Source organism: Setaria italica, chromosome VIII (genome assembly GCF_000263155.2).
Source record: "Setaria italica strain Yugu1 chromosome VIII, Setaria_italica_v2.0, whole genome shotgun sequence".
NCBI lineage: Eukaryota > Viridiplantae > Streptophyta > Magnoliopsida > Poales > Poaceae > Setaria > Setaria italica.
The window spans coordinates 33,228,943-33,243,632 of NC_028457.1; the positions used below are offsets into that span (position 1 = coordinate 33,228,943).

Consider the following 14,690-nt stretch of genomic DNA (forward strand, 5'->3'; position numbering starts at 1 on the left):
ACGCCCAAGCCAACGGCCAGCCGACATCTCCCATCATAGGGATAGTTAAGTTTATCAAAATGATAATAGAGGAGCAGCTGAAGACATGGCACCTATGTTTGACTGAAGCCCTATCGGCGTACAGGATGGCTTGTCATGATGCCACCATGATATCCCATAATCAGTTGGTGTACCGTCAAGCAGCGTTGATACCGTTCGAGTCAAGGGTGTAGTCGAGAAGCATGTCGATCCAAGTCAAGCTAGCAACGGAAGATTACTAGTCACTCATGTAAACGGAACATGATCACGTGGATGACCAGCGATCCACACATATGACAAGCTAGCAGTAACCCAAGAATCAAGTGGCCACATAGAGCGTTTTGAGGGTCGGATTCAACCGCTTTTGTACAGTCGACCGTCAGACCAAGTTAGTATTTTCGCAGGGGTAAATAGATCATAAAAAGGAACGGGTCTCCCCGGATGGGGAAAATGCATTTGCAGCATCGGGTAACGTACCCCGATGCTGCAAATGCATTTGCAGGTGCGGACGACCCCCGTCACCCGACGCTAAAAACCAATTAAAAAAACAAAAAAAGCTGGCAGGCGCTCCCGGCCGTCAACAGCGGGCGTCCCCCACCATCACTGGAGTTGGGATCTCTCCCCGCGTCTCAAGCCTTAACCCAACGAGCCATAGGCTCCTAGCCGCCGGCCACGGCCCCGCCCCCATGCCGCCTGCGGGGGCTGGCCGCGCCACTGCCGTGGCCGCCACGCCGCCCCTAGGAGGCCGGCCGAGGGAGGCAGCCCCGTCCAGCGTCGTGCTGCTTGCAAGCCGCGGGCTGCGGGAGGCGGCCCTGCTCCCACGCCGCGCTGGTGAGTGGTGAGCCGCTGAGGAAGGGGCTATCCCGCGCCGCGTCGCCCCTGTGAGCTACCTGAGGAAGGCAGGGGGATCCGCGCCCTTGCCAGGGAGCCGGCCGAGGAAGGCGGGGGCTCCGTCCAGCGTCGTGCCGGCGAACCGGACGAGGAAGAAGGCAGGGGGCTCTGCGCCCGCGTACGCGACGCGCCAGGGAGCCGGCAGAGGAAGGGGGCCCACCCCGCGCTGGCCGGCCAGCCAAGGCAGGGGGCTCCGCCCCTCGCCGGTGCCGCGCCGCCGAAGCCTGGAAGGAGAGAGAGGGGAAAGTGGAAGGAGACAGAGAAGAAGTGGATGAGAGACAGAGGCGATCAGGCGAATGGGAGAGAAGATAAGGTTGGAGAAGAGATAAGATGGAAATGGGGTCCATGGTGTCTCTTTCAATTTTTTACATGAGAAGACCAGTTCTTAAAATTGCCTCAAAACCTTATTTAGGAGAAAATAAACAAAACTTATCTCCAACAGCTTCCCAATCCTTTCCGTAAGAATACAAGAATGCTAAAAACACCTCCGTTGCCCTGCATATATGCGGGATCCGGTCCTTCCCCAATCCGTAGACCACCCGCGCCACCAGAGGCAGTCCCGCGCCCGCCCTGTGATGTAGTACGCGAACACCGGCGGGTACCCGGGCCCCTTCCTCGGCACCAACGCCGCCGATGGCTCGGCGTCCGGGCCGTAGGGGTCATCATACTCGTACGCCGCTCGCTGGTTGAGGAAGGAGCTCGACGCATAGTGGAGCACCAGAGCGCTGGTCATGAGGGCAGCCAGCGCTGCCAAGGTCGACCACAGCGAGCAGGTTGCGAGCCAAGAAGAATGGGCCATCGCGGGTGCGGAGACGGAGAGAGCTTGGGATTCTTGTGTGGCCCGGCCCTAGGTGGTTGTGGTTGATGATGATGTGCGGGGGAACGGGTGCCCCCGCTACTAGTAGTTTGCAAGTGTCAACGCTCGAGGTTGGCAGCTGGGTTTGGTTGGGATCATGGAGGAGCAAGTGTTAACCGGCCGGGCCAGCTACTCTCTTGCTCCATGCGGATGAATCGAACTCCCTAGCTTCTCTCTCACCGTCTTGACCTCCTGAGCAAAAGCAGATGACCTTGATGGGAAGCATCTTGAGGGGTGGCTTCCTCCAGGAGAGACTCGAGCGGCGCCAGACATGGTGGTGGCAGCGCGCTTCGTGCGGACGGCGGATGATACCTTCGTCAGCCAGCGCTTGCCGCACCTCCGCCGGCCGCAGCGGACTGGGAGACGGAGTCCCCCGTCTAGCAGATCTCGATGACCAGGCCGGGGCCGCCGTGGTCGATGATCGTGCGCGCGACGTCGGGGGACACGGACAGACGTTGTAGGGTGACAGCGGCCTTCTCGCGGCCGACAAGGCTGCCGGACTCGGCAAGCCTGATGAGCGGCGGCAGCAAGAAGAAAGGAGAACGAGAGAGGAAGAAAGTAGAGAGGTGTCTTGGAGGGGAGAGGAGGGATGGGCCCAACGGAGGGGTCCACGTGCTGATGTGGTTAGTTTTAAAATATTGGGGAGTTTATTATTGGGGATCTGCTGTGAGATGATATGATTTTGGGAGAAAAAAATTTTTAGTAGAGCTACCAATAGATAGTTTTGGGGGAGATTTTTTTGGTAGACCCTTAGAGTTGCTCTTAATGGGCGGCCTGGAACAGCCGTTTGGGGGGAGGGTGCGGAAATAGATCCATTTCCAGGAGTGTCCGGCCCCTTGTCCAGCTCTAGAAACAGGTTATGCGTCCATCCGCCCCTAGAAATGGAGGTGATTTTAAGGGGTGGGGCTTCCCCTAGTCCGGCTCTGTAAATGGATTTTCAGAGTCGGACCGGCTACTACAGTGTGTGTCGGGGTTTCCAGGATCGTGTGTTCTTTTAGTCATCTGCCCCTGGAAAAAAAAAGGTACCGCTCCTACAAATCAATTCTGTAGTAGTGTCTCTCTACTAGCGGACATTCCATTGTGTACCCAAGGTGCATCATGACATAGCGTAGGAGATGTTCCACGAAAAATCCTACAAATAAAGATCATTAACTTGAAGAGAAACTTGTTGCAGTTTATTTGAAAGAAAACTGATATGAGTAGTAGTCATCTTTCTTGGATCCTAGGTGGACACTATAGAAAAAGAGAGAAATCTAAAAAACTCACAAAAAAGCAAAACATCTGGTCATATTGGTAGACCCAAATCATCATAGCCATTAAATCTATTATATTTTCTAAAAAAATTACACTTATGCCATTAGGAAAATAGTCTAAAGTAACCCCTAAATCTATATCTAAATTACCCACCTTTGCCATTATGTAAAATAAACTAAAGTAATCCCCTAATCTTCATCAAAATTACCCACTTATACCATTATAAAAATAGTTTAAAATAACCTTCAAAATTTGCAACTAAATTGCTCAACACAAATACTTAAAAAATAAATTAAAGTAACCCCTCAAATTTGCATTTATATTACCCACATATGCCAATACTATAAATAACATGAGGTGACGATAAATTTGAATCCAAATCACCTTAACGAAAAATATACACCAATATATGATTCTAAATCATCTATTTCTTACACTATTGGCATGTGATATAATAATTAAGGTATATCACCATTTATAAAGATATAGAGCAAGTGATGAGAGTGTAGATTTCTACATTAAAATTATAGGTCAAACTTAGGATCATTGAACAAATTCAAGAACATACTTGCAATGCAAAGTGAAAAAATTAACTATTCCAAATGTGAATGAAAATATTGTAGATTAATTAGTAACTAAAATTTATCACAAACGAATAAAGATAATAAATATATATATATATACACATATAAGTATTGTGTTTCAATATTTAACAAATGAGAAGTAACCCCGTAATCGTCGTCCAATTTTATCATGCATATCATTATAAAGTAAACACCTAAATCTTAATCTAATTAATTATCTTCATGTGTATCATACAGAAATGTCCAAAATAAACTAATATATGATTCTAAATTATCTATTTGTGTCATTGTTAATATAGAAATACCAAGTTAAGGTATATACACATGATGAGTGTCACCATGTAGACCATTTATACAAACATGTATGTGAGGAAGTGATGAAAAATATTATTTTTTATGCTAAACATAATGTATGGAGGTGCCATACAAAATGGAAAAAGTATAATGTGGATGGAAAACGTGTATAGAGTAATTACTAATTAAAAATCAATCGCAACTGGACAAGATAAGTACACATCTATTCGAGTATGATGTTGAAGTATTGAAAAAATGAGAGAGTAGTAGATAAACAATTTTGATTATTAGCTAGGAGTTGAATTTTTAAATAATTTTCAAATAAAATAGCTTTTAAAAATATTAACCCGTACGGGAGCACGGGTTGATAGACTAGTGTGCTCAACCGAGTGGCACGTTGCACTGAGAGGTTGGTTGACAGTCAGTGTAGCCACACCCACATTCTGCTCTTGTGCTTTAGCTTTCATATAGGTAGTCAAGCAAAGCGAAGCCCTGTCTGGCTCCATAGTTGCTGCCACCACTACAAGAAACACCGCCTCTAGATACGTTTTATTTTTAGATTAGATACGCTTTATTTCATCTCTAGTGAATTATAGGTATGCTTCACTAAAGCATGTCTGGAGCGTCTCCCCATGGACCGTGTCAAGAACTGTAAACATGTTTTGTCAAACGTGTCTACAAGATAAGAGACGCTTTCTAGAGACGGTGACAAGTGTGTCTACCCGACATGAGACGTTTTCTAAAGACAGTGCTAAGCGTGTCTCGTAGTAGACATGAAACGCTTCGCAGATATGGTGAATTACGTATCTACGCCTTATAGACATTTTAAATTAAGCAAAGTTGATGCGCTCTTTGTATTTTTCTTTCTCAATGCTAACATAGTTTCAGGAACTATTTTCTAATATAATACATGCGTAACCATATTTACTTTGGACACCATAGTACGGATGAAAAAGTACATGAAATGTATTCATTTAATATTAGAGCAATAGAGTCAGCAACAAAATTAATCATCCCCATACATTTAGATATTACATATTCCCTTAAAACTTACACATTGCATTCTAATTCTATTTAAAAAGCTTTGCACAAGCCGACAGACACTTCTCTTCGATTCTCAATCTATCTTCGCCTATGTTTATTGACATGCTTCTATGATCCTGCAAAATAAATAGATAAATAAATTCAATAAAAGTTCTAGAAAATACAACCACACATATTTATGTCATGAATTTAGAAAAAAAGGCTTAGCTAGCGATAGAAGTGAAGGTTATTTTTTAATGATTGCAATATTATACTCAGAAGTCCACACTTATTCTACACACAGCCACACAAGCTTAGAAGTTGCAATATTATACCACAACACAAATATAACCAATTTGTTTTTCTGCCACATTCACAAATAGCCAAGTTCAGATAAAATCACCTATCCAAATGACAAAGTGGCAGATTCCAAGGATCAATCCACTTAGCGCAAATAGCGACAAAAGAGAATAAGTTTTAATGCTAGTTAGCACATATGCAGATACCAACCTCATCGAGTAGCTTTTCAAACTATAGATTGACACTTTCAACATGTGCACACACATCAGTACATCACAGAACCTGTATGCAAGTCGTAGTTACTTTCACATCCATGTCATTGTAGCAATGGACCAAACAGATAGAAGGAAATTATATTTTCTCAAATTATCACAATGAGAGAAAAGTTTGACAGAGTAATGCAGACTTCATAGGAAGTTGTTTAGACCAATAGGACCACAAGGACGAACCCAAATTTGTTGGTCTCCTTCGCCATTTTCATTTCTTCCTTGTTATACCCATTCTCAATAACAGTAGCTCGGAGCTAGCAGTAATATAGCTAGTAATTGTGTATATGCAGATCTCACACCCCTAGAGAACAAGTGAATTGTCAAACAAAGATGCAGCATGCTGTAACAAAAAAAAAAGGATTGGTAACATGAGGTTGTAAACAAGATATGTGGCAACTAATTTGAAGACCATAATCAGTAAATTGGAGCTAAATTATTGATCACATCATAGTTTTTAACATGTAACATAAAACTAGAAACACAAGACCAGAAATTCCCTTAGTATGGACATCTGTTATATGCAAGACAGCTATTGCCGTGCCGTATGAGCTACAGATAAAATCATATCCAAACACTGTAGCAGTAGTGCTATTGCAGCTCATTTGTAATAAACACGCTTTTCTTTGTATGGACAAATCACCAAAATGGTTAATTTTTTTGGGCAGGGGAGTTGGGAGAAAAAGAATGAGTAATGTTATGCTGAATGAGGGAGATATATCAGAACAGAACTGCATTGTCTTAAGAAAAACTGTCAATGTATTTGTTGTTTTTATATATCTTATTATGGGGTACAAAATGGTTTTTCTGCGTAAAGCAGAATTACAAGTTTCCAAAAAAAAATCTCAAAATTCTAAAGTTTTCAACCAATAGTAATGAGGTGTAAGTCTATGTTCTAGGCTCAAAGCTGAAAGCCTAAAAAAAGACTTCATTCCTGAATTGCAAAATATATGTATATATTACCATGCAACAATTACAATAGGCGAATTGGGAGGTTACGAAGTTGTGATAGGGTACCAGAAACCCATCCATTGAAGTCAGACTGCTGCTTTGCCACCTTATTTTTTCTTAATAATCTTCAAGCCACACAAGTTGACATGTCAAATTCGATTTCTCATGAAAGATACATGAAACATGAAACAGAGGCAGTTATAGCATTGTATATTTAGAAGAAAAAAACACCATTGTTTCTAAGGTAATATCAAATTGTTTTGCAAGAACAAATTAAATCAAGCATCACTAATACTGGAGCAGATGCAAAAATGTCCATTCATAAAGCAAAAGAAGGTACCAAAAGCCTATACTGCGCGACACACATCATCTATATTTCAGTATGCGAATTGAAGATAGGCAAGACAGCAACGCAAGCAACCTACAGCATGATTTGCCCTGCTAATAACATCTAGTTTAACCTCAGCATGACAGGAATAGTAAAAGATACTGTTGCGCAATACTGTTCTTGACGGGCGCAGGAGATACTGCTAATGTGTGCTAGAATCAAACTGACCCAGTGGTTTGTGTGCCTATGAAATGATGATTACGGCAGAAATCACCTCAGGTTCAGAAATTGACAAAAAGAAGGCACTGTGTTCGAGTATTTCCTAATGCTGTCTTCTTCTCCAGGTGTGCAGGAGATCACACCCTCATATTCGGGGAAAAAAAAAAGAGATCAGACACTCATGATGCCAGAAACCGACCGCAAACTGCGCGAGATTTGGGCCCTTTTCCCTTCAATTACACGGGAGCTAATTTTCTTGGCACCAATTGTACTGCATGCCCAACTAATCTCAGTATTGTTCTTGACGGGCGAAAGCAACCTACAGGCGCAGGAGAACATACCTTGTGAACGGCGGCAGGCGGGGTATCTCCGGCGGCGGGGGGCTGCGGCCGGCGGGGGATCTCCGGCGGCGGCGGGGAAGGGCGCCGGCGGCGGGGGCCGGGCGCCAGGGGTGGGATCTGGGGGCCGGCGGGGCCGGACGCCGGCGGCGGTGGCCGGGGGCAGGGGGCGCCGGCGGGGCCGGGGGCGGGTGTGCCCGTGTGCGTGTGTGGCGCGGGTGGGGTGGGTGTGCGTGTGCCCCTGTGTGCGGCCGGATGCGGGCGGGGCCGGGGGCGGAATTCGGGGGTCGGCGGGGAAGGGCGCCGGCGGCGGGGGGGCGGCAGCCGGGGGCCGGCCAGACGGTGCCCCTCTCCGGATCTCGGAAACGGGCAGTGACGTTGAGGATGGGAGAGAAGAGATGTGCAGTTTTTTTTACACGAGAGATAACGTGAGATACTGATCTGTTTTGAACGATCAAGCCCACGTAAAGTCTCGCTTTAGGCCTCGATGAAAATTTTTATACGTTCTAGAACGTGTCAAAGAACCGTGTTAAGCACTTTGTAGATATGTTTTGATTAAAATGTGTCAACAATCGTGTCTAGTAGTGAAACCTTTGAAGATGTAGATACATTTTCTTGATAACGTGTCAACAAACGTTTCTAGTACTGGAACCGCTTAAGATGTAGACATGCTTTCAAAAACGTAGCAAAGAAAACATATCTAGAGGAGGTTTTTCTTGTAGTGCACCCTGCTCTTTTGCACGCATCATTATACCTGAACACGCATGCACATGCATATATACTGCACGTACCCAGTTTACTGTGACCTGGCAGACGGATATTCGCTACTTGGTCTCTTTCATGTGCACAATACAAGCTGTTCCTTCATTCCGAGCACAGTTTCTTATGTGAAAATGGCATTTTCCATAAAATCAACCTGACTCGACGGCACTGTTCTTTTCTTTAATTGCAGGATGTGGCCGGAAAATCAACCTGCTCCAAGACAGAACCATATGAAGAGTGGGAAAAGAAAAATCCACTTTTTGGCCGTGAAGAGGATTTAAGATGGTTGTCTTGGCTCACAGATGAAGATGCCCGCGTGGTTCCGGTGTGGGGGATATCTGGCGTTGGCAAATCATTTCTCGTCAAACACTTTTGCCGAAAGGTACAGGAAGAAGAGTATCATCGTGACAGAAATTTTATTTGGTTGAATGTATCCCGTCCATTCGATTTAAGGGACTTGTCCAGGAGCTTATTTTCGGATCTACTGAGTTCTTCTCCCGAAGGCCACATGATGCCAACGATCAAAGACCCCATTCAAAGGTGCCATGAATTTCTGCTGGGACAAAAAAACTCCAAGTACTTCATTGTTATCGACGGTTTGCAATCCATAGAAGAGTGGGACTCGATAAGGCCTGCCTTCAAATCTACTACCGGATCAAGCATACGAGACAATGTTGTCATAATAATAGTTACCAATGAAGAAAGTGTTGCCAATCACTGTGCAACAGATAAGAACTTGGTGCGGAATGTCAAAGGTCTAGAAGTTCGCTATGCCATTGAACTCTTCAACCGGGTATGATAGCTCACAAGAAGCATTTCACTATTCTTGTTCCATCAATATACAACTAAATTCCATCACACACAGAACCAAATGCAATGCATAAAAAATTACATCTTATGTGCAAATTTCCCTTGTTTCAGCTTCATGTGTCGTTACGTACATTAGCAATTCTATTTTATCAACCAGGCTCCTGCACATACTAGTAATGTAAAGAGAGATAAGTATTAGAAGCTCATGGATAAATATGGTGTCATAGCATATTGCTTATCTTTGCAATGTCATTTGTTCATATTAATTCTTATGCAATACTCAGATACGTTATAATCTTTATTCAATTGTGATAGACTTTATTTACCGGTTACTTTTTATGCTATTTCATCCTCATTCATAGTTTTCTCCTTTGCATCGCACCTTCATGTGCTTATTTGGAACCTTAGCCAATGATATGTGTCTAATGTGGAAATCGGTATTGTTAATCGCTTCTTGTGGAGGATATGGATGTGAGAAACCTACATGAATGGTAGAAGATGGAATCATACGAGAACTCTACATATATCTAGTTGTAAAAAACTATAATACATATCCTAATAAACCAACTTGAAACAAACAGAATAACCATGCCCCCTGAACCATATAAATCAGGCAGGGTACCCCTAGATCAGCACCTTGATACACACGAAACCTCACGAAAAAAAAAGAAACCTCACCACATCTCAACATCTCAATACAAACCACCGATCACATGATAGGTGGTCCGAACCTATATAAATTCTTATGTCTTGTGCTACTATCAAGCTTTAGATCCAATACTATATAAAAAGTATTGCCAGTAACAAATACCAACACTTCTTGTTACAGATGTGTACGAGGTCTGCGCTGTGATACACCTCTTTCATGCATGCCTTGAGTTGTTTTCTTATATATTAACAATGAAAAGTGAATAATTTAGAAGTATAGGAGTACTTTAAAATGATAGATGTAGATATTTTATATGTAAATTTAGGATTTACTTTACCTTATTTTTCATAATGGCATATATAGGTGGGTGTTGACGGCAGTTAGCACGCCAAGTTGTGAACTGCAAGCGCACGGATCAGTCATAGCTTTTCTCTTAGAGTATTCCCCCAAGGTTTATCAATCTGTGGAACGAGTGGATTGCTGGCTCTCACTTTATACTAATCTTACCAACGAAATCAGGCAATAGGGGTTGTGTAGAGAGACAAACCAATCTAAAATAAACAAAGAACAAGAAGCAAATGTTGATACAAGATAGATAGCATGTATAGATATGCGTTCCTTCCCTAGGATCTAGGTTCACATGAATATGCATCTACTACATGAATTGGTGCTACCTTCACTAGCTATCATAGAGATTATGTGCTCGCTCGGCTCTTTTCCTCCTACATACCATCACTACACAGTGATACTCAATAACTCCGCTCACACATCTATATCAAAGCATCCACAGAGTTAAGATAATCACCATGATTACCACAAACTCTACTAAGGACATATGAAGCGCTCACGTATGTAAATAAAGCATTGCAATGACATAGACCATGAAGCATTGATAGGAATAATGTACATGTAACAGTTACATATTACAGATCCAAACAAACCTAGGGATGAATAGAGGCTTTACCCATCATCTTACAGAGATTGACGCAAAAAGGGGTGAAGGAGACTCTGAAGAACGTCGTCACCGAAGATGGCGGCGAGGGGGTGCAAGAACATCATCACCGAAGAGAGCTCCTCAGGCCAATCAGCCCAAGGGCTTCCTTGCACCTCCTGACTCCCGCCAGCATTGGTCGTCGTGGTGTTCTAATATAATCCCTTTTTTCATCTTGTGGCGGCAATGTCTAGGTCTAAACTCATCAGGATCCCGCCGGGGCGGGGTGGGGGGTTCTGTTGAAAGTCCTTGGTATTTATAGTGGCTGACGTGGGTTAGGGTGCCTTTGAGGCCAATTTCTAGAAAATAACCCTAGGATTGTCGAGGGCTTCCTCTTGGTGCAGGGGAGGTCGATCGGACCAAAAAATGGGCCAGGCCGATCGGCCTGGACCCCTATGGGCCGATCGGCCCGCCCTCTTTTGAGCTATGCAATTTTAACTATAAATTCACCCTAATCGAAGTTCGGATGAGAAAGATATGGCTTGTGCAAGTTTCAGCTCTTCCTACGGGCCTGCAGTTCAATGTTCGTGTTTGGGCCTTCCAATCCAAAGTCCGGGCCCAAGTTCAACTTGTAGAAAAACCCTTCATTTATGTCGTTTCCTGTGATTTTGCAATATGATCCAAAACACAACACATATTATTTTATGTGCCAAGTGGCGGGTTAGTATAAGAATATGCCTGAAAACATTAGTTAAATGGCACTAAAACTGTGTCAATAACGAGCATCAACAGTGGGTAATTTACATGAAGATTTAAGGGTTACTTTAGGTTATTTACCATAACAGCAAATGTGGATGATTCAATATAGGGGAATACTTTACACTACTTTTTATAATGTTAATTTGGAATATTTCTTAGAAAACAAAATTGATCGAACGGTTGTTACTACCTATGATGCTGAATTGACAGTCGTACATTTCTTTATTGAGAAATCTATGATTTATCTATATTTCTAGCTATCATATTTGAAACTCTACCGATTATATTAAAAGGAAGAATAGATCCGGACTGGGTGGTACAACAACAAACACTGACGTGTTGGATTGGGATAATCAACACACGCTGCACAACAACATCGCGTCACTCAAACTCAACTCAAAAATAACATCGGCCCGTTAGATTGGGACATCAATACACGCTGCACAGCGCATCGCACCAATCAATTCAATTTAAGAAACAACATCGCACCCTAAACCCTGAACATAGTTATATAAGAAGACCTAGTTTTGTAGGTCATGGATGCAACTTATTGATATCAGGATTAATGATGTGACTTTGTTATTAGAAATTGCAATTTATTGACATGGATATAACCTTTTACGTAGCTACATGTAACTTTTCACATTTCCAACCATTTAAAATTGACATTAATGTCAAATATAACACTGTGAAGTCACTATGATGCCCAACGATGTAACTTTTGCTTATTGAAAATAAAAGTTTGCCTGTATATGCATAGTATCAGAAACGTAACTTTGTTTTTTGCTGATGTAACTTTGTTGTCTGACGATTTGAAATTAATTGCTTGTTCAACATGTAACTTTGTTGCCTTTGTTTATTTTAGTATAAGGGAAAAATAGTTCCAATTTAGAAATAATAGGAGAAGTATTATTTCTTATTTTAGAATGTTAGATCAGCTCTCCATATATTCATGTTCATCTCCTTTTTATGAATAAATAATTCATTCGTACATTGTTTGGATAATAATAGGTAGTAACTAAGAATGAGGAGTATGATTGGAAGTGGAATGAAAACAGAGAGGAAATAATGCATCGGAATGAGCAAACAAGGGATATCTTAGTACAGAAATGTGGTGGACTTCCCAAGGTCATATGTGCTGTAGCTGAGTCATGGAGGATGGTGCGCGACATAGAAGTAAAAGATAACCTTGTGTCGAAGTTGGAGGCCAACGCACCACTTACCACACAGAGTCTAGAAGGCACGTTTTCCTGGTTGCTTTCCTACTTTCGTTCCTGTCCGGATTACCTGAAGCCATGTATCTTCTACCTGACAATCTTCCCTGTGAACCACACCATCCGGCGGACGCGTTTGGTGAGGCGGTGGATAGCGGAGGGATACTCTAGAGACAATAAAGAAAACACTGCAGAGGAGAACGGGGAGAGCTCCTTTTCCAAGATCGTCAATCTAAGCATGATCCAGGCGCCAAGAACAAAAGTTGATTACATGAGGATGTCTCTGTGCCAAGTCAATGGTTTCCTCCGTGAATACATCGTCTCACAGTTAATGGAAGAGAACCTTGTCTTTGCACTTGAGGGCCATTGCAAAAAGAACATACAGCGCACAGGACGGCACCTTGCCATAGACAATAGTTGGGACAGAGACAAAAATGTGTTCGAGAGCATCGACCTTTCATTGCTACGGTCTTTGACTGTGTTTGGTAAGTGGGAAACATTCATCATCTCTGACAGGATGAGGCTGCTCCGGGTGTTGGATCTAGAGGACGTATCTTCAGGTGTTACAAATGGTGACGTCGAGAAGATGGTGAAGCTGCTGCCCCGCCTCAAGTTCCTCTCCTTAAGGGGATGCAGAGAAATCTCTCGTCTGCCTGATTCCTTGGGAGACCTGAAGCAGCTCCAAACTCTGGATATCAGGGAAACATCTGTAATCAAGCTACCAAAGAGCATCATCAAGCTAGAGAAACTGCAGTACATTCGTGCCGGTACCGCCAAGCATCATCAAGCTAGTGAAGCAGCAGAGAACCCATCAGTGGCAGCAGCAGAGAACCCATCAGCAGCAGCGCCAATAAGCAGACCATGTGCTACTCTGGGGTCAAAGCTGACCATACACCGCCGTCATGGCTCTCATAGCGGCATCAAGGTTCCTAGAGGGATTGGGAAGCTTTCCAGCTTACACACGCTGGGTGTTGTTAACATTCACGCTTCAGGCGAGGATGGCATTCTGGAGGAGCTCAAGAACCTTACCCAACTGCACAAGCTTGGAGTGTCCGGCATTAACCGGAAGAACAGCGAGAAATTTTTCTCAGACATCTCACGTCTCGTCCATCTGGAATCCTTGTCACTCAAAATGCAGGCAAACCAAGACAATGAAGCTGCTGGTTTAATGGCCGACATCTCGTCGCCTCTGGAGAAGCTACGGAGCCTTAAATTGTACGGGCTAGTTGACAGGTTGCCATCATGGATCATGCAGATGTGCTTGCAGCTGCCTAGACTTGAGAAAGTGGATTTACAGATGAAAACGTTGCCTCAGCAGGAACTAGATTTTATTCTAACTCTACCATATCTATGTAGTCTACGTCTTCGGTTGGCAGAGTTTCAAGGTGGAGAGCTCCGTTTCGGTTGGAGTATTGCTCAGAGTTCTGGTGAGTGGATTATCGACTTCCTTGAGATAGCATGCAACTCCAGATTACAGGCTGTAAAGTTTGGCTCAAAAGTATACATTGAGATCCTGAAGATTCGCTGCTCTAGTGTGTCTTCATCACTACAGTTTTATGGTCTACGGTCTATGTCAAGTCTGAAGGAAGTCTTGCTTAGCGGATCCTATGACCACGCCTTCGAGCAACACTTGGAGAGGGAGCTTAAGGAGAACAAAAACGGACCTATTCTGAAGCCAGAGCAACCGTCATCATCGACCTGATGGGTGCTGAGCGGCTCCTGATGGTGTATATACTATTGCAATCTTTCATGATCTGCAACTAGTGGGAATTACTACACTACTCACTAGTATGTTCAAGTGTGACATTGCATTGAACACTGAAATGTGTTCTAGTATACATATGTTCCATGCGTGCTTTGCGTTCGTCGTCTCAGGCTCCAAGAATGAATTTTTCTCAGGGAGATATGAATTCATGACGTCTATACATGACTCGTGCCATGGTTTGAAACACTGAGAACAAGTGGATTATACTTGTAAATTCAATATATTCATTCTGTCGAGTATATTGATTTTTTAGGTTGCTGTATTGAGTATTGTATAATGCATGAGAACTCCTGCGTTCTTGTTCTTGAGCAAGCAAAAAGAAAAAAGAGAAGACGCAAAAAAAAAATTACAGCAAGCTGGACCAACAATAATGCAATCAGCAGACAGCACGATTCATAAGAAATCCCTGCAACATCACCGAAGGAAGGCATCGGCACAGCTATCATCAAGTGGGACTTTGTTCTGATGTTATGCACAT

General features: G+C 43.3%; 1 protein-coding gene and 1 long non-coding RNA gene across 7 annotated transcripts in view; one reads left to right on the top strand and one right to left on the bottom strand.

Annotated features, from left to right (window-relative positions):
* Positions 1-14,464, top strand: part of LOC101775497 (probable disease resistance protein RXW24L) — a 20,642-nt gene extending 6,178 nt beyond the window's left edge. For both annotated transcript variants that reach the window (XM_004979615.3, XM_004979616.3), the window contains exons 3-4: positions 8,275-8,877; positions 12,245-14,464. In XM_004979615.3, the coding sequence (XP_004979672.1) occupies positions 8,275-8,877; positions 12,245-14,149 (2,508 nt within the window). In that variant the 3' untranslated portion in view covers positions 14,150-14,464. The remainder of the gene's footprint in view (positions 1-8,274; positions 8,878-12,244) is intronic.
* LOC105915056 lies at positions 4,840-7,380 on the bottom strand. 5 transcript variants are annotated; one of them, XR_002678846.1, is made up of 5 exons: positions 7,326-7,380; positions 6,450-6,562; positions 5,670-5,790; positions 5,431-5,502; positions 4,840-5,057 (listed from the first exon to the last, which is right to left on the bottom strand). It is a non-coding gene; the product is annotated as an uncharacterized LOC105915056 (long non-coding RNA). The 5 variants fall into 5 exon arrangements; XR_002678844.1 differs by having other exon boundaries at positions 5,670-6,562; XR_001164762.3 differs by lacking the exon at positions 7,326-7,380 and having other exon boundaries at positions 6,450-7,276.
* Positions 14,465-14,690: the final 226 nt, after the last annotated feature.